The sequence below is a fragment of the Gouania willdenowi genome, chromosome 1 (assembly GCF_900634775.1).
Source record: "Gouania willdenowi chromosome 1, fGouWil2.1, whole genome shotgun sequence".
NCBI classification, from domain to species: Eukaryota; Metazoa; Chordata; class Actinopteri; order Blenniiformes; family Gobiesocidae; genus Gouania; species Gouania willdenowi.
In genome coordinates this window covers 12474334-12493766 of record NC_041044.1, presented here as the reverse complement: position 1 = coordinate 12493766, position 19433 = coordinate 12474334, and the positions used below count along the sequence as shown (strand labels likewise).

The following is a 19433-nucleotide window of genomic DNA, read 5'->3' as shown; positions in this document are numbered from 1 at the left end:
CCTCAATTAAAACTAAATAAGATAAACCGTTTTTTTTTTATTGAATGAAACCTTCCATGAATACAAAGAGGAATCTACAGGCCTATTGTTTTTAAGTTTCCAACAATTGTTTATAAATTAAACATGAAAATGCACTAACCTTATAAATGGTCTGTTCATGAGGATTCTTTAGTGACTTCAAATGTGTTTTGGTGTTGCTCAGGCCTTATTTTCAGGATCACCCAATCATCCAAAATATCTTCGGTCAGTTAACATTGCTCACCCATTGTTGCTCACAGAGCAGCTGCTTCAGCTCTGTGCATCTTTAAATTCCTTCCAAATCTCTGACCTTTTGTTCAGTCATGTTTGCATGTCTGCCTAAATCTTGGTTCATTGAAAATTTATTTATTTATTTATTTATTTATTTATTTATTTTTTTTTTTTTTTTTTTTTTTTTTTTTTTTTTTTTTTTTTTTTCTCTTGTCTGCACATTCTGTCGAAGGTTAACACTACAAGAAGTGCAATCTTTTAACAGCAATGCATATTTTGTTATTGCAATTAAATAAATTTATTTATTTCATTGCATAATTGTGACCATCACCAGCCCTCCCTAGGGAAGGGTAAGAAATACTTTATTAAAGGGAGGATGTAAAAAAAGAGAGGGCAGTGTTACACCAAGGTGAGGGGTTGGAGAGGGGTGGGGAAGTTAACAGGGAAGAGGAATACAAGATAGGAAATGGAATGGGTGGGGAGTAGTCGATAGATTTCAAGTGATGCGATGTGAAATTGTGGTTGTGTATATTGTGCTTATTGTTGTGTTATCAAGCCAGTTTGGTGACCAGTGTGTGGCTTAGGAATAATGGTGGTGGCTGTGAGCAGAGGAAGAAGTGAGTGGAAATTCCATAAAACAGGTATTTGGGAACAACGTGTCTGTGGTTGAGCCCAGTATGAGTGTTATCCCACAGCCCAAGGCCAGTGCATCCATGACAAATGTATTTCCAAGAACCGCCACTGCAAAACCCACGAGCCGCCCCCGGGCCCCGGAAGCAGCCAGGCCAGCAGCAAGAGCGGGCAACCCGGGGGCCCCCGGCGACCACCACACGGCCAAGCAGCCCCCCGAACGCCCCCAAGATCCCAAACCGAGAGGCAACCATCGCCCCCCCCAAACACACCCGAGAAAGCCCCAAGGAGCCAAGGACCCAGCGCACCATGCCACCAATCCAACCCCCAACCCCCAGACCCCCCACCCCATCCCCCCCCACCCCCCCACACCCCCGCGCCCAACCCCCCGAGGGGAGGGCCCAGAGAGCTCCCCGCCCGAGACCCCAGCGGAGGAGCCGAAGCCCACGCCCAGCAGACGACCAGAGCCACGCCGAACGGGCAGCCGGCGGGCACCCGCCGCCGGGCCCAGAGCCAGCAGGGACCCGACCCCAGGCCAGAGGGACCCGGAATGAACGCAGCACCAGGAGCAGCCCGCCCAGGGAGGACGACCACACCCCAAGCCGCATAAGGCACCAGGGGGCCGCCGGGAGTCTCCCCGTCGGCCCCCAGGCACCCCAACCTAGCCCCCCATGGCGCCCCAAATCACCTATTGTTGATGTCGCCCGCGCCACGGGCTTTAGTTTTTTTATTTATTTATTTTTTTTTTTTAAAGCCAGGGCCCCCTCCAAGGGCCAAGCCAGACCGCCTTGTGCATCCCCAGCACCCTGCCTCATGGGGCACTGCCCAAGCAGGGGCCGTACCATTAGGTATGCAAGGGCGCGGCACGCGGCACCCGCCCCGAAAGACCCCCGCCAGGACCGGCCCGGCCAGCCAGCCAATCACCCCGGGCCCCAGGAGCACCCCCCGGGACCAGGGCCCCCCAAGGGCAAGTCCCCGGGCCAAGCCCCCCGGGACGCACCCCCCACCCCCGCCCAGGACCCGGCCACAGTCCAGCAGGACCGCACAGCCCCGGACAGCCCAAGGCCAGCAGCCCAGGGCCCGCCGCCCCCCAGGTAGCGCCAGCCACGGAGCAGCGCCACCCACCGGCCCGCGAGCAACCGGCGATCCCCACCGCGGGGACGGAGGCACCCCAAAGGCACACATCAAGTGCGGAACCGCAGCCCCGAGCCAAAGATGCCCCGGACCCACCCACCAGTCCGCAGATGGCAGGACAGACCCACCAGGCGGCCGACAGCAACCTCCACCACCGGAACAGCTAGCGCCGCCCCCCAGTAAACAGCATCGCTCCGAGGCACCTAGCAACCCCGCCCCAACCCCGGTGAGGACACCAGCACACCCCCAGCACACCCACCCCCCAAACCGGCGAGGCAGGCCGCCCCAGGCCCGCACACCGCGGGGCCCGCCCCCAAGGCCACCAGCCGACGAAACAAGCACCAAGCCTCACCCAAGGGGAGGAAGCGCCCCCGCGCTCCACCAGGCCGACACCGCCCGGAAAGACCCCGCAAGGAGAGACCCCAGCAAAGCCCCCCCGAGACCCACCGCCACGCCCGACCACACCATCCTGATGTATTTTCACTCTATGTAGTGGCCCAGCCACCAACAGAGGGGCCAGGCCCCCACCGGAGAGGCCCAAATATGTGAGCCAACCCACCACCCTGTTATGGTGCCTCTCCATTCCCCAATGGAGAGGCACTTCCCTATCCCCTGTGTGAGTGTGTGTGTTCAGTGAATGTATGGGGTGTAATTAAAAGAAGGGGGATGGAGGGGAGCGGTGCTCCCCATCCTACCTCTGTGGATATACGTGTATGTGGTGTAATAGGCCGGAGGGTGTAAGTGAGGGTACACCCTCCGGGGGGTGGCATGTTGAGGTGTGATTAAAATTGGAGGGATTAGTAGGGTAACTAGAGGTGGGAGTGCCGCCCCCACGCCACTACACAGTGACACAGGTGGCGGCCCCCTCCACCCCCAGTCCCACCATCCAGCCCCCCAAGGGTTGGGTATGGGTGTGTGGTGCATATTGTGAATGGGCCAGACCAGCTGGGAGTGAGGTGAAGTGTACATGTAGGAGGACTGTCCGGTGCGAGCCGGGCCCGTCCGCGTGGCGGGCCACGCGAGATGGTAGATGGTGCAGACGGGCAAGCGGCACTGTGGGCCCCGGAGCAGCAAAGCCGGAGACCCCCCCCACGGCACCCCCCAGACTGCGACGGCCCCGCGGAGCACAGCGGCACCCCCCACCCCCGGGCGCAGCCAGGCACCAACCCCGTCCCCCGGTGCCCCAGGGAGCGACCCCCGCCGCACGCCGGCCCAGAGCGACGCCCCCCCGCCGCCAAGGAGAGCGGCCGAGCAGGGGGGAGGCCCGTGCCCGCACCAGGGCCAGCACAGGCCCACCCGGCGCCACGACACAACACCCTCCACCGGAAGGCGGCCCCGGCCCCCCCGACGAAAGAGGACACCATCCACCGCCAAGCAGGGCCACCCCGCCAGCCACGGACCGGCAAGCCCGAGTACCGAAGCACCCCCAGCCCGGTACCGCCATCCCACACCAACGGCGCCAGAAGAGCCCCCCCCCCCCCCACGGAGGGGACCCCCGACGACCCACGCACCGGCACGAGACACCCCCCCGACGCCAGCGCACCCCGGACGACAGCGGGCCCCAGGCCACCAGCCCCGCCCCACCCAAGGCTGCGCAGCGCCGCCACGAGCCGCGGCCGGTCCCCGGGCAGATGACAGGAGAGCACGCCCCCGGACACCCAGACCACGGATTTAAATATTGGAATGAAATGCAGTTTGGTATCATATAGGGATGTTGAAAAAAAATTGATTCGGCGATGTATCGCAATATTATGTTGCGCGATTCTCGGATCGATTATAAATGCATCCATATTGATTTTTTTTTTCCTCCTAACCTTTATTTAACCAGGGAAGTCTTTTCCACTGCAGGAGACATTGTAACTGCACAAAGAAGTGCACTGAAGCCTGGGCATGTTGACCAGCTTGTGTTTTTTCAACAAAATCTTAAAAGAAAGTACTAACTTTCTGCATTTATTTGTTGTTTTATGCATATACCTCAGTTAAGTTACACTAAAGTCAAAATTGGATTACAGTAATAGTTACAGACAGATTGTATGTTATTTTTTTATTTTAAGTTGTTTTGCCATGGCATGTTAAAGTCAATGTTTTGAGTGTAAAATATGCCAATAAAATATATTTCATACATAATGTTCTCATGAAGGTGTACACATTTACAGATTAGTTGTTTCTTAAGTCATGTATTAAAAAAATCTCAATAATCGCCTTGTACTTTAATATCGGGATATATTGTATCATATCTTGACCTATGTATCGGGATACCAGGTAATACACACCCCTGGTATCATATTAGACAGTTATTTTAGGATTTCTTTCCAATCGTCTCAATGAATTGCTGCTTAACACACACACACACACACACACACACTGTCTACCTTGAGAACACTATTTTAGATCTTGAGGTCTCTATGGTAACAGGTCCCAATGTTTTTCTTTGCCATGCGTGCTTAATGTGGCCAAAAACCAGGCAGTTTCTCGAGCATTGTGCACATGTGTTGGTGTGCTCTCATGATCAGAGGAGCAGCCTGAGGGGAAAGTATAGCTTTTTGACAGCCGCACAGGGAAAGAAGGCTCCAGGGACCATCAGAGGAATGAAGCCACAGTAAGAGGCAGTTGAGATGAAGCAGGAGGAAGGATTCTCGGATTAAAAGAAGCCTTTGAACCACAGTATGGCGTATTTCAAGATAGCATAATATAGATTAAATATAACTAAATCAGGACCACAAGGCCTGGTGTGTAAAGTTGGTCCCCACTATGATTCTGTGAAGTATCCTGTTTATGAGCTCTGATTTTGAAGCCGTTTTATGACTCCATGAAGGAGATTCCTCATTGCCAGGTTACGTTTTAGGAAAAACAAGTGCATTGCCTTTGCTGCGTTGGTGTGGAATATCAATGGGTGTGCTGAGTGTGTGTCTTAATCTGAGATGTGCAAAAAGCTTTTTAGTTTAGCTCTTTGTTAAAGGGGACATATCATGCTAAATCCACTTTTTTAGCCCTTAAATGTATTTTGTTGTATATTTAGAGTGCTTAGAAGTACAGAAAAAATCAAATTAGTCTCTTCAGGTGCTCCGTAGATATCTTTATATTCTGTTTTGCTCATATTTTTCAATCTGTTTCGATTTTTCTATTCTCTATTATGTTTTTTGAACTATTACATCACAGTATTTGCAGCAGAACTGCCAAATTAGTACATCAACTCTAGGTCCAACACTTTGAGCAATCCACCATTTTTATTTCTCGCTTTTATTTTGTAGTCCAAGCTCAAGGATGCCGAAGTTACGAGAGGATAAGTCAAAATGTTCAGTTGTTGGATGTAGTAACCCACACGCTTCATTACACCGTCTCCCAGCATCAGAACCTTTTCAAAGTGCCTGGTTGAGTTTTATTTTTCACGGAAATGTACCCACATCTGTGGGTAAGGTCATTTTTGTGTGCTCGAAGCACTTCAAGGATGACTGCTTCTGCAACCTCCGCCAGTATAAAGAAGGATATGCCGAAAGACTTTGTCTGATTGAGGGTTCAATTCCTTCTATCTTTGGAGATGACGAACAGAGCACTTTGGTAAGCTGTAAATAACGCTAAAAAGTGTGATGATAAGATGTCCCTGTCATTGTTTTGTTAGCATTGGCAGTTGCACCGTCTTCAGACTTCATATGTTAGCGCTGTGTGCTCGTTTTAGATCCTTGATGATGTGGCCTACGTGATTTAATTTAAGTCTAAAGTTTTCATTAGTCATTTCATTTTGCCGTTTTTTGTCTTTGAAAAGACTATTAAAATGCATTTCGTGACGTTAGCTTGGCGCTAGCGTTAGCTCGGTGCTTGTGTTAGCTCACTTGTTAGGGTTCTGCAGGTTCATCATCTTCATTTTCATCTCGCTCCACTGGGTCTGACTCTGGCTGGAACATGTAAAGCTGGATGGACAAGTCTAACGTTGTTGACATTTTGTAAATAACGTGTGAATAAAAAGTTTATGCGCCGCTACATAGCCGTATTTCTTCTATCAAACTACAAAAATGGCCGAGCAGGGTGGAGTTGAACCGAGTGTCACCTGAAGAGGGGGCGGGGTATGGAGTGTCTCATTTGCATTTAAAGAGACCGCACCAAAACGAGTTGCTCTCAGAAGCACATCAGAAAAGGGGTAGAAAATGGGCCTGTGGAGCTATAATAATGAGGAATTCAGACCCAAGCATTGCAGTTCCGCTTTATATAGACCACAGCTGTATGATTTATGTGTAAAAAGGAAGGACTTAAAAGCATGATATGTCTCCTTTAAAGGTTTCTTTCCCCGTGTGAAAATTTTGTCCTTGCACAGACTTTTAAACAACACTAAAAGCATTGGGTGTTGGAGTTATTTGAAAAAATCCATTTTGAAACCATTGCACAGCACTACAAGAAACTGGCCCATTATCATAAGAGATGCTAACACAAGAGGAAGGAAATGTCTTTTTTTATTAAAGGCTCAGTAATTGTGATTAATTTCACTTTAGTAATTGAGAACGTAAATGTAATTGAGGAAAATAATAATTTTAATTAGCAGCTGTTTACAACGATGGTGGTTGTCTGAGAATTGCAATGACCTGAATGTCTGAAGTCCTATGAACATCTTTTGGTGCCGAAAGAGCAGGAAATTATGACTAAAGGTTTGAATCCCTGGACTGTAACCTAGGATCTTGTAATTGCTCCTTTGATGCTGCAAAGCAACCATCCACTGCTCTTCATGGGTGGATTAAATCCAGATTATACATGGTATTTACATTTATAAATGGGTACAGAGAAACTTGCATAATGATTTTGTGTAGAATGATAGCTCAGTCGTGATCCTTGCTGTAAGAAGTCAACCAATCGTGCGTAAAGAAAGAACAGTGGGTACTAGCTGTAAGTACGTAAAGGGAAGAAACATAACTATCTGTGCTTTCACAATCAGGTTCTCTTGTTTCTTGGTTATTCTTTTATTGACTGATAGGGAACAGCTGTGATTAATTAATGTCTGAAACCATGTTGTTACCCCTTTTAGATCTCAACACCGCTTTTCTTTATGTTGTGGACATTTAAAAGCACACGTTGTATTGTGTGTTCTTGTCTGATTAAGATGAGCCTGGAGCCCTTCTGCAAAAGTCTCAATGCTGCCTTCTCCTCCACAGTGCACACATTAGGAGAAGGAGCTGAAGTGTGAAGGTGCTGCTGGATGAGCTTTGGGGCTACATAGATGAAAAAGATGTCAGAATACAAGTGACAAAGGCCAGCCTGGCACAGCAGCCGACTCCTTCAAGTAGAGAATCTTTGTTAATGTTAATGCAATAGTAAATATGTGCCCTTTTTAATTCATTATACTAGGTTGTAGTCCAGAAGAAGAAACGGCACCATGAGTAACTATTGACGGCTTTTTTTAATGCAGAACTTTAGAGAAGCTCACATAGATCTGTCTGAATGTTACGGTGGCCTGAAAGGCTGCAGTTCTTGTCACATTAATGCATCGAATCTATTCCACTACTGCTTCTCAACATTCAGTCTACATCTACCTGTGCAGTGAAAATGTAAACAGGTTTACAGGCATTGCATGTGAACTCACTGACTCGTGAAAGGTATAATCAGTACAAACAGAGGAGGTGCTGCAGCAGGTACATCATCCACTTGATGCTGTCTTTAGGTTGCTCATGAGGGTGTTTGTATTTGAATACTGGATGCAAGACAAACAGATACAAAATAATGCTTTCCCTGCAGAGATCCTTTGGTTAAAAGATTAGTTGTCATTTTCTTTGTTTATTTCCTTTTCATTTTATTACATTCCCACTGCCTCTAAAGCACTTCTTTACCAAATAATTTCACACCGCAATCATTTGAACTCTAACACACTGTCCGCCTAAAGCTTCCACACAACTTCAACACACCTTTAACAATGCTGCATTTTCTTGAAGCGGGGGGGGTATCATGTAAAAATCACTTTTTCAAGCTTCATATTGTGTTAGTGTGTCATTCCCTTCTGAAAAACACATCGAGTGTTGCTAAGATTGATTCACGTATTTTTGAGTAACCTTTAAATCTCCTGCTGGCAGCCATTTTCCTGCTGTGCTTGAGGGGACGAGGCGCCGCCTTGGGGACGAGGCCCCTCCCCCCTCCTATGTTCTCTTCCTTAGTTCAGCCCACAGCACCCGCCTCTGTAGATTTAGCTTTTAATTTGCTTATTTTAAATACTTTTGTAAGAAACCCATGACTTATGTTGTCTGTACTCATTAATGTATGCATTAAAAGAATTGTCAAATCAGCTGCAGTCACAACAAACAGCTGAGATAACTGCGTGTCGATCGGTTTACTCTGCTCACCGTAGTAACTGCATGCCTTTAGTTTTTAAAAATGCCTTCAGCAAGAAAATTAATTTAAATTCTGGTTCTATAGTAATGCAAAACTACATATGAGTTCCTTTTCTTTTTAAAAGTGTGACTGAAAATTTATTTAGTGCCTTAACAATTGGACTTAAAAAAAAAAAAAAAAACAGTCCGCACTGTTATGCGTCAGATATTTGTTTGGACCAGCAGAGGTCGCTGGTAACCCAGTAGTCGATTGGCATGCAGATATTCTAGCAGTGAAGAAGAGATGCTATGCTAGCAGACAGAGCTAATAGAAAAACGTGACTTTTACAGATATTCATGTGTTATTACAGATATTCTTTCGGTGCTAAAGGGGTAAGGAATCATTTATGAACATGTTTAAGAGTAGAAGGGGGCCAGAAAAAAAGTAGTAGCAGATTCCGCCCACCGCCTACACTTTTGGACGAGAAGGATAAATCTATAGCGCCCTCTGCTGTTTTAAAAAAGTACTGCGATTCAATTTTCAGAGTATCGATGTGAACCGTTATACCTATGAATCGATTTTTAACTGCCTTATGATTAATTGTTACATCCCTATCAATTACCCATGTTCAATTACAATTCAATTCCGATTACAGTGACCAGCATTTTTTCCCAATCCAATAATTTTTTGTCCTCAGAAAGTCAATTACAATTTTGTTCTCAATTATTAAAGTTCAATTGCAAATAATCACAATTACTGAGCCTGAAATAAATAACCTAATAAAGTTAACATTCCTCTTGTGTTAGCTTTCTGTTAGCATCTCTTATGATAACGGGTCCTAAATCAGCTGTTAAATACATTAAAAACAAATATCTATCATCTAATTTCAATCCTATCTATTGGTTACTTTGTTTGGCTTCCTAATCAATGAAAATATAGATTTTAATATTTTTGGTGTGGGCATTTGAGCCTTTTTTTGGGTCAGTATACCCCTGGATTTATATATATTTTTAACAGTAAAATGTGGTAAAGCTTGATATGAAACATATTTTAATAATTATTAACTCCATATGTAGAACTGTACATCAGTTTTGCATTAAATTATAATTGACAATTTTTATAAAATGTTCAATGTCAATTATCTAAACTCAATTACAATTACATCAGCAACAGATTTTTCAAATTACACTTATGATGCCATCATTGTGATTAATAATAAATTACGCAGTTACAATAATAATTGACCCCAGCCCTGGTCGATACTAACTGTTGTATAAAATACTTTTTAGCAAGAGTGTGTTTTCATTGGGCAACGTATTGACTGTCGCATGTACACATGAGTGTGTGTCTTTAACTGTGTATGTACCTGTATGTTTTGGGTCTTTAGTTCCAGAAATTCTTATTGATTTTATTTATTTTTTTCATTTTCTCAATATATTGACTTTAATACACCTTCAAGTGTACTTGTTTTTGTGCCACCATGTAGAGGCAGTGGTTACAGGAAGCTCAGGTTTAAAACCATGTTTTCAACTTTCTCTAAATTTGTTTCACACACTTTTTTTTGTATATCATTTTTCTGTCAATAATTGTCATGTTTCATGCTGTCTGTGCTTCAGAAAAACAGGTTAAAGGCATAAAATACTAAAACAAAAACGTAGGCTGCTCTATGTTGGTCTGTTTAGTAACCGTTAAAGCCGTGTGTCACTCAACCTGTCTCTTGAGCCCCTTCCCCACTGCATTTAGCTGGGGTTAGGCATTGTGCAGTCAGCTAGCAAATTCCATTAGTTCAGGTATCCTCTCCTCTCAGCCGTCAGAGATATGTGACCGTTCATTCATCGCGGTGAACAGCTGAGTGTGACAGGAAACACACAAATTAGTTTATCAAGTCAGACCAACTTTTCCAAGCAGTTCACTGAAATGCCTCCATTCATCATTCTACTGCTGAAGATGATCTTCTCAACACTGTGCAAGGTATAGCTCCAATTAACCAAAATCATTCAGGCCATCAGTGGGACGTAATGAATCTTTTTTTTTGTTGATCTTTAATCTTTTAGGGCCTTTTTGTTGTGGACTTTCTTCATGAGTGACATTTTTCCATCTGTGTAATAGTTGACAGATGAAATATCTGTCACACACCAGAACGTTTCACAGACGTCTCAATATCTTCTCAGTGGGTGGTGGCCCACCTTCCTCCATCTCTGCGATGCTTTAATTACTTCATCCCTCGTTTTCCTCATCCCTGTCTCCTTCACTTCATTGCCCCGAGCTGCTCCTTTTTCCTTTTAATTAATCCACACAGATTTAGACACCTTCACCCTGCTGTGAAGACACACAGACGCGCACACTCGCTTTTATATTCCCTGCAGAAGAAAAAACAACTGGAAGTGATCTTGCTTCACTTGGAAAAGATTTTTTCTTTTTCTTTCAAGATTATGATGCATGTGGAATTAAACTTTTGGCGCGTTTCCATTGGCGGTATCGGCTCTACTCGGCTCTCCTCTCCTTTTCCCTTTTCCACTGGGAAAAAGTACCTCCTCCGTGGTTCCTGCTGCTGCCTTTTTTAGTATCTTCTTTCTTGACGTGAAATGTGTTGTAGACTCAAAGCTGACACTGATTGGTTCTGAGAATTATCACAGCGTAGAGCATTGATGGGCAAACTGCGGCCCGCGGGCCACATCCATTGGTCTTAATGTGGCCCGCTGAAGACAAAATAAACAAAACACAAACAGAACTGCCTTACTGTCATTTATCTCCTCAACACCCGTGGGAAGAGAATGTTCTCCCATTCTCCGCTTACGTCTGCCCTTTTTCCAGCCTCCCAGCCAATCAACACGCAGAACACGTGAACAAAGACAAACATTGGCAGAGAAAGCTGCACGTAACAATGATGCCTTCAAGGCCATGGGAAACCACAGCACCTGTTAACCATTGAATAAACTACATGTGGAACATTACTCCTCAAAGGGCCCATGTTACGCTAAATCAACTTTTCTGTGCTTTAAACATCATAAAAGTGCTATTTGGGCTTCATACACATGCCCAAAGTGTTTATTTCATTGATTCTCTCAATCGTTAGTTAAAGGCTGATTTGCTCCTTTCTTACTGCAGGGTGAGCCCAAACACTTCGCTCTAATTTGATGACACGTTCCCACTTTGATGACGAATTTGACGCAGCACTGAGCTGGAGAAGCCGCGCCTCCAGGAAGCTCTCTGCCATGATTGACATATAAACAGACACGCCCACGAAGGTGAGCATTTTGGCGTCCTTCGTGCAGTGCTGTGTACGTATTTTCTACAGTCTATGTATGTACCGGCGAACGCCCCGCCCCCACGCTCTGTCTCATGTTTATAAAGCAAATTGAATAGCTGCCCAGACAAACAGTTCTTCCACAGCGGAAAATCAACGCAAGTTTATTGTTGTTTTATTGCTGGATCTTGTGGTGTTTCGTGAATATGGCTGGCTCACAAGGCAGCGTTAAGCTGGCATGACGCGCCAGGTGGAGATTGACGGAGCAAAACCGCGGCGCTGACACAGCCTTAAATACCCATCTGCAACAATGAGGAAAGTCGACAGTGAGTGCTGAGTGTTTAATAAAGAATGGAAGTAATAGTAAAAACTTGTCCACTGAAGTCCGTTCAAAAGCTGTATGCCTTATTTGCAAAGAAACCATTGCAGTTTTAAAGGAATACAAGTATGAATGAACCAACAGGGAACAAGTAACATCATGTTTCATAATAAGTAAATGTCTTCGTAAATGAATCAAAACTCAAAAACTAAATGAAACTAATTACTTGCATTAAAAAAAAAAACAAAGAACAGCAGTAAAAAAAATTTGCAATCTGTGCCAAAAAGCTTAAGAAAGCAAAAAAGGAAATAAATGTTTTAAAAAAGTCTGTTTATGGTTCTGCTTCACTTCACATGATCATAAATTATGTTTGCACTTTAGTTCCATGTTTGATTTTATTCCCTCACATATCTAATGCTGTCTTAATTGAATGCTCTTTTAATTGCTGATACGTTTTAGGCTTCTAAATTTGTCTTGCCTAATGATCTTTATTGTTGATGAAGAAAGGGTTTTTAAGTAGATTGGCATGATATTGAAAATTTGTTGCAAATCTGTAGCGCCTATGGTTGATTTGTTATGACATTTTATAAATGTGAACTTTAGACAAGAAGAAGAACCATGTATGTATGCATCGGGTGCTCGCCCGACCCTCAAAAAGTTAGCCCACCCCGGCGTAGAGTCATCAACTCACGCAGAGGGGAAAGCGAGGAGTGCGGAGCTGTGAAGAGCGGATACCGCCAATGAAAACGCGCCATTTGATGCCATGTGTTTTCTTTATTCTTTCAGGGCTCAAACGGCAACATGCAGCTCATGGAAACCGAGTTCTCCAAAACTCTGGGGGAGATGGTGGCTCTTCACCTGCATCATCAGAAGAGCATCCCAGTGTTTCTCTCCGCTGTGACTCTCGAGCTCTTTAGCCGACAAACCTCAGCTTAATACCAGACCAACAACTTAGTGTGAAAAGTGCAGTGACCGATTAGCTTTAGAGAACGCTGCCATCGTTAATCCTATAGCTAAAGAACCGAGCTAGCGCTGTAATGTGATGGCTAAATATTTAATCAAAGAAAACATTTCTCCTTGGCAGACCACAGCTGCCTGTGTGTGTTCTAGAGCTTCTGATGCTTCCAATACATCATTTAGTAATTGTAACTCCCACTCTTAGGAGGGAAATAAATGTTTGTATATCTAGATGTTTTTTCTCACAAAAATGATTGATCACTTTGAATACACATTAAATGATATTTCTTTAAGTTTTCTTTTTTTTCCTCTCAAAATATGGAATTTCCATAAATAGATTTTTGGCTTTAACACATTCCTTTAATTTTAATTTATTTTTTACGAGGTCTTTTGATTTGAGGAACCAACATGAGAGTAGAGTGAAATTTCATATCTAATCTTTCCCCTTCACTACATTTAATCATTTTAAATGGGAAGCATAAAAAAATCAATATTTGATTTTACGTAATCTCTCAGCATTTTAAATTCATAGTAAGTCGGGAAGCTTCAGGGCCGAATATATAAACCAGGATTTGTGCTCTGCTGACACTTCACCTAGCTGTAGGTTTCCAAACATCCAAAACTAAAGCCGTGATAAGGTGTGATGTTTGACCTCTTTTGGACATCAAACAAACTAAAATTCAATGTGTCGTATCATGATGCACACCTGAAACAAAGTGAGAATGAATCAATCATCATGAGTGACTTTATCTATGAACATGAAAGCAACCATTTGTCTGCCACAGCCCTTGTAAAGAATCAAGTTTTATAATAACGTTTGTTTTAAATGGCCCCTCAGTACAGTGTTTCTACAACTTTTACTGTCTTTATTTTATCGTACTTATAGTGACACATTATGGGTTCAACTGTCTAGCTTTTTCTAATGTCTTAACACCAGTTAATATGTCATTAATCCAGCAGCTTAGTGTTAACAAGGACATTTATGTAAAAAAAGAATTATCATGTGATGCATCAAGTATCTTTTTCAATAACAAATATACATTCAGTTCTCAGTGAGATATTGATCGAATGAGTTATAACTTTATCCAGTATTTGTTTCTTTGCTGGAGCAGGCAAACAAAGTCCTCGGTGGTAATAAAGCAGAATGAGGAGAATGACGAGTGAAAAGAAGCGAGAGAGCAATTCAATAATGCTGACAAACAAAAGCAGTGATTCATAAGGAATGTACGTCACATATCACAGCAACAATATAGGAACTCACGCTGGTGCAGAGGGAAAACCTTTCCCTCTTTACAGTATATTCCACATACTGGCCTTGTTTTCACACATTCTGCACCCGCTACGTTTTTTAGTGGATGTCATGTTTTTTAAGCTGTGAACCCAACACTGTAACAAACAGTGTTTGTTTTTTATATGGTGTTAACTGCATTCTTTATCATAGCTGAATCTGATCATTGTTTGAGCTTTACAGGCTAATAAAAGTTCTGAATACCTGCTGGAAATCCTTCTCAACTAGACTAAATATTAATTTTTGTTATTTTGTGACACGACCACTTCCTGGCTCATCCATATGCTGATGAAACACTGGACAATTTAATGAGTCAGGAAGTTAAACGCTAGCCCCTCAGAGGTCACCTGCAGTCCAGAGATCCGTTGTTTGTGCGTAATGGCCAATGCAGTGCTGTCGGAAGCGATGGCATGTGACTAATGTTAAATCAGTGACTTAAATCCTGCTAAACTCTACCGGAATCCTTTCCAATGGCCATTTTTTGTGACTTTGACATTTCAGGGTCAAACACAAAATGTTCCTTTACCTTAACTGTCATAAAACATGCTCTTTCACTTCACTGTCTCCTCCAACTGTGAAACAAAAAGTCCTGGAGTGTCATTTATAAAGGCTGCATACTTAAAAAAAAGAAAGAAAGCGTACGGCACTTATAAACAACGTTTGGGACTTGTAAAAGAAAAAATCTGGCAAGATAATGTGCGTACCTCCACGGCAGCTCTGACCCTGCCGTACGCACAAAATCGTAAACGGGAAACTGTTGATACATTTGTGTGAAATAATCAAACATTGCACATTTCACAACACATGTCATTTATGAAGGATATATTTGCCAAAAACGAAGGAGGAAAAAATTTAAGGAAGTGAGTGATGTGCACGCGCCTACAAATAACAGTTTGTTGTGATGGTGATGAATATTATTTTATGGAGACGGTGTCAGTCCCCCGACCCATATTTCACAATGATTTTAACATAAAATCAAATAAAAGAGCTATCAATTATAAAAATCTGAAAAAAATTAAAATCTCAAATCTAGAAACACCAAAACATAAAACCATTAGATGTGCTCTATTAAATATTAGATCACTGAGATCCAAATCTCTACTAGTAAATGACCTTATCTCAGAAAATAACTTTGATTTATTCTGTTTAACTGAAACATGGCTGTATCAAGATGAATATGTTAGTTTAAATGAAGCCACTCCTCCCAGTCATTTAAATACTCATATGCCACGAGACATAGGCCGTGGAGGTGGTGTAGCAGCTATTTATCATTCCTCTCTCCTAATCTATCCTAAACCAAAGGCCAGTTACACTTCCTTTGAAAGCCTGGTTCTAAATTTATCTCATATCGAATCAAAAACCTGCCAGCCAGTCTTATTTGCGATAATTTACCGTCCTCCAGGCCCTTATTCTGAATTTCTATCAGAATTCTCTGAGTTTATATCAAACTTAGTCCTCAGTTCTGATAAAATACTGATAGTAGGAGATTTTAATATCCATGTGGACAAAGATAGTGATAGCCTGAGCTCAGCCTTTATGTCCCTAATAGACTCAGTTGGCTTTTTTCAAACTATTAATGAAGCTACTCATCGTTTAAATCATACTCTTGATCTTGTTCTAACATATGGCCTTGATATTAATGAACTAAAAGTCTACCCTGAAAATCCTCTGCTATCAGATCACTTTTTAATATCTTTTAACATTATCCTAGAGGATCTCGCACTGTGCAATAAAATAGTTACAAGTAGAAATCTATCCAACAGTGCTGTGGCTAAATTTAAAGAGGCCATTCCTGCTGCCTTAAACTCAGTGCACCATCCAATAAATAACTATGATATTAATTATAACCCCTCTCAACTGGATCTGCTTGTCGATAGCTCTGCTAGTCTACTAAAATCCACCTTGGACTCAATTGCCCCATTGAGGGAAAAAACTATTAAACGTCAGAGGAAAGCTCCGTGGTTTAGCTCTGAAACTCACACACTCAAACAAACAACCCGTAAATTAGAGAGAATGTGGCGCTCCAATAAAACAGAGGAGTCACGAATACTTTGGCAAGAAAGCCATAGTAAATACATGACAGCCTTACGACATAGTCGATCTACATACTACTCCTCACTAATTGAAGAAAATAAAAATAATCCGAGGTACCTTTTCAGCACTGTAGCCAGGCTAACACAAAGTCAGAGCTCTATTGAGCCCATGATTCCTCTAGCCCTCAGCTGTGAGGACTTTATGACATTTTTTAACGATAAAATTCACAAGATTAGAGATAAAATTAGCCACTCCCTGCCTTCACCTGGGCCTGCTGTACCATTAAATGTAAATAGGCCTAACCTAAACTGTTTCACACATATAGGACTTCAGGAACTTAACTCTATTATTTCATCCTCCAAACCATCGACCTGCCTTTCAGATCCGATCCCAACTAAGCTGTTTAAAGAAGTTGTTCCCCTAGTCTGCCCATCTTTGTTGGAGACAATAAATATATCCCTATCAATAGGCTACGTGCCACAGTCCTTTAAAGTAGCTGTAATCAAACCCCTTCTCAAAAAACCTACTCTTGATTCCAGCACTTTAGCAAACTACAGGCCTATATCTAATCTTCCTTTTATTTCAAAGATTCTTGAGAAAGTTGTGGCAGCTCAGCTCTGTGAATTTCTTCAAAACAACAGCCTGTTCGAGGACTTCCAGTCAGGCTTTAGAGCTCAACACAGCACAGAGACTGCTTTAGTTAAAGTAACTAATGATCTACTCTGGGCTTCAGATGAAGGACGACTCTCAGTGCTGGTTTTATTAGATCTTAGTGCAGCTTTTGACACTATAGATCACTATATTCTACTAGAGAGATTAGAGAAATTACTTGGAATCACAGGGACTGCCCTAAACTGGTTTAAGTCCTACCTATCTGATAGGTACCAGTTTGTACACGTGAATAATAAGTCTTCTGTGTACACTAAAGTAAGCTACGGGGTTCCTCAGGGCTCTGTGCTAGGTCCAATCCTCTTCTGTATCTATATGATCCCCCTTGGTAATGTTATGAGAAAATACTCTGTTAACTTTCACTGCTATGCTGATGATACCCAACTGTATGTATCAATGAAGTCAGGTGAGACAAATCAGCTATCTAAACTTGAGGCCTGTCTAAAGGACATTAGGGCCTGGATGGACCAAAATTTTCTTCTTCTCAACTCAGACAAGACTGAGGTCATTGTACTGGGCCCGCGACACCTTAGAGAAACCTATGCTAGCCTAACTGCCCTAGATGGCATTACTCTGGCACAAAGCACAACTGTTAGAAACCTTGGGGTTCTATTTGATCAGGATTTATCCTTCAACTCTCACATAAAACAAACTTCAAGAACTGCCTTCTTTCATCTCCGTAACATTGCTAAAATCAGATCTATCCTGTCTCAGGGCGACGCCGAAAAACTAGTCCATGCTTTTGTTACCTCTAGACTGGATTATTGTAATTCTCTTTTAGCAGGCTGCCCGAGCAAGTCGCTTAAGACACTTCAGCTGGTTCAAAATGCTGCAGCACGTGTACTGACTAAAACTAGGAGAAGAGATCACATTACTCCTGTATTAGCCTCTCTGCATTGGCTTCCCATAAAATATAGAATAGAATTCAAGATTCTTCTTCTCACTTATAAAGCCCTAAATGGACAGGCACCAGTCTATCTCAAGGAGCTTGTAGTGCCATACAATCCCCCCAGAACACTACGCTCTCAAAATGCTGGACTACTCGTTGTTCCATTCATCTCTAAAAGTAGTATAGGAGGAAGAGCTTTCAGTTATCAGGCCCCACTTCTCTGGAACCATCTACCAACCACAGTTCGGGGGGCAGACACCCTCTCTACCTTTAAGGTTAGGCTCAAAACATTCCTCTTTGATAAAGCTTTTAGTTAGGAACCAGCTCATAGCTCATAATTAAGATGCAATAGGCATAGACTGCCGGGGGGGGGGGTCTGGCATGCTCGGTTGGAGAGAGGTTGGAGAGGGCGTTAAGAGAGAGGTCATTTAGGTTAGAGAGGGACCGGAGAGGGTCCCATTCCTCTTTCAAACACTCCCTCTATGTCTGCTTACTCCCTTGTGTGTTTGCTCCTGTACTCCTTCTGGCTTTTGTCTTGCAGGTCCGTGGGATCCTCAGTGTGGAGTTACAGAGTCTCAGCGGCTCTGTCTCCACCCTTTTCTCTGCACACACCCAACACAGCATAACGTGGATGGCTGTTCATCATAGGAATGGGATCCACACAAGGTTCCTGCTGCTTAACAGAAGGTTTTCCTTGCCGCCATGATGAATTCATGTTGGGTGTGGGATACATCTGTATGTGTATATACGTATATATGCATATGTGTGTATCCATAAAATGAAGAGTCCGTCCTTAAGACTGCTCTACTGTAAAGTGCCTTGAGATACCATTGGTTATGATTTGGCGCTATACAAATAAAGATTGATTGATTGATTGATTGATTTTATATTGATAATAATAATTGTAATTAAAATGACATGATCATTGTGCAAAACTACTGATTAATTGGCTGCAACACCTTTAGCTGTTATAAAAAGGAACACACTCAATGCATAAAGATGCAAAGTGGCTTATCTGGCACTGCTGGAGGACTAGGCACAAGGGAGACTCTAGAGGGAGAGGATCGACAGAGACCAGTGAGACCTATAGGCAGAAACCCCCCCCAGCACCACCGACCCTGGGAGTCGGACTGATGAAAAATATGGTTTTACTTGTAATTAGATATTGTGAATTACGTATAGTACCAAAGATGTTTTACTACCTGTTCATCTTTAATATTTCAAGCATGGAAATACAATTTAATCCTATGCTTCTGGTACATACAGTATAGTGCATCTGTGTCCCCCTGAACTTCCGTTATAACACAGAGGGGATCCCTGATGATCCTCTAGCCTTTTGTCTGAATTTTGTGATGATTGTGCTATTGAGCGTATCCTAGAGCTGTTGTAATGTGTATATGTCTATGGCCTGCTCTGTTGATTCTCGTGACGTCACTTACATTGCTGATTCGCGACAAAGTGAGAGCGCTAAATTCAGATAGAGGACAGGAAACTTGAGAATCTGCCGTCTGAAATAATCAAAAATGCCCAAATTTTGTGTAGTTTACAGCTGCTTTTTGTGCCCCCCGCAGTTTTCTTAATGCCCCCCCAGTTAATACACATGACAATCCAACCACCAATCTTACTCAAGCCAGAAAATTGTGTGTGATCAATCGAAACCCAACAATGTGATCTAATGCTGCATTCCAAGCAACTCGCAGGTCAGGCTTTACAATCTCCTACATGAAAAAAG

The 19433-nt window shown here is 43.2% G+C and overlaps 1 protein-coding gene across 1 annotated transcript in view; it reads left to right on the top strand.

The window, feature by feature from the left end:
- Nucleotides 1–14560, top strand: part of mad1l1 (mitotic arrest deficient 1 like 1) — a 94153-nt gene extending 79593 nt beyond the window's left edge. The window contains exon 18 of the mRNA XM_028457587.1: nucleotides 12651–14560. Coding sequence (XP_028313388.1) covers nucleotides 12651–12800 — 150 coding nt within the window. The 3' untranslated portion in view covers nucleotides 12801–14560. The remainder of the gene's footprint in view (nucleotides 1–12650) is intronic.
- Nucleotides 14561–19433: the final 4873 nt, after the last annotated feature.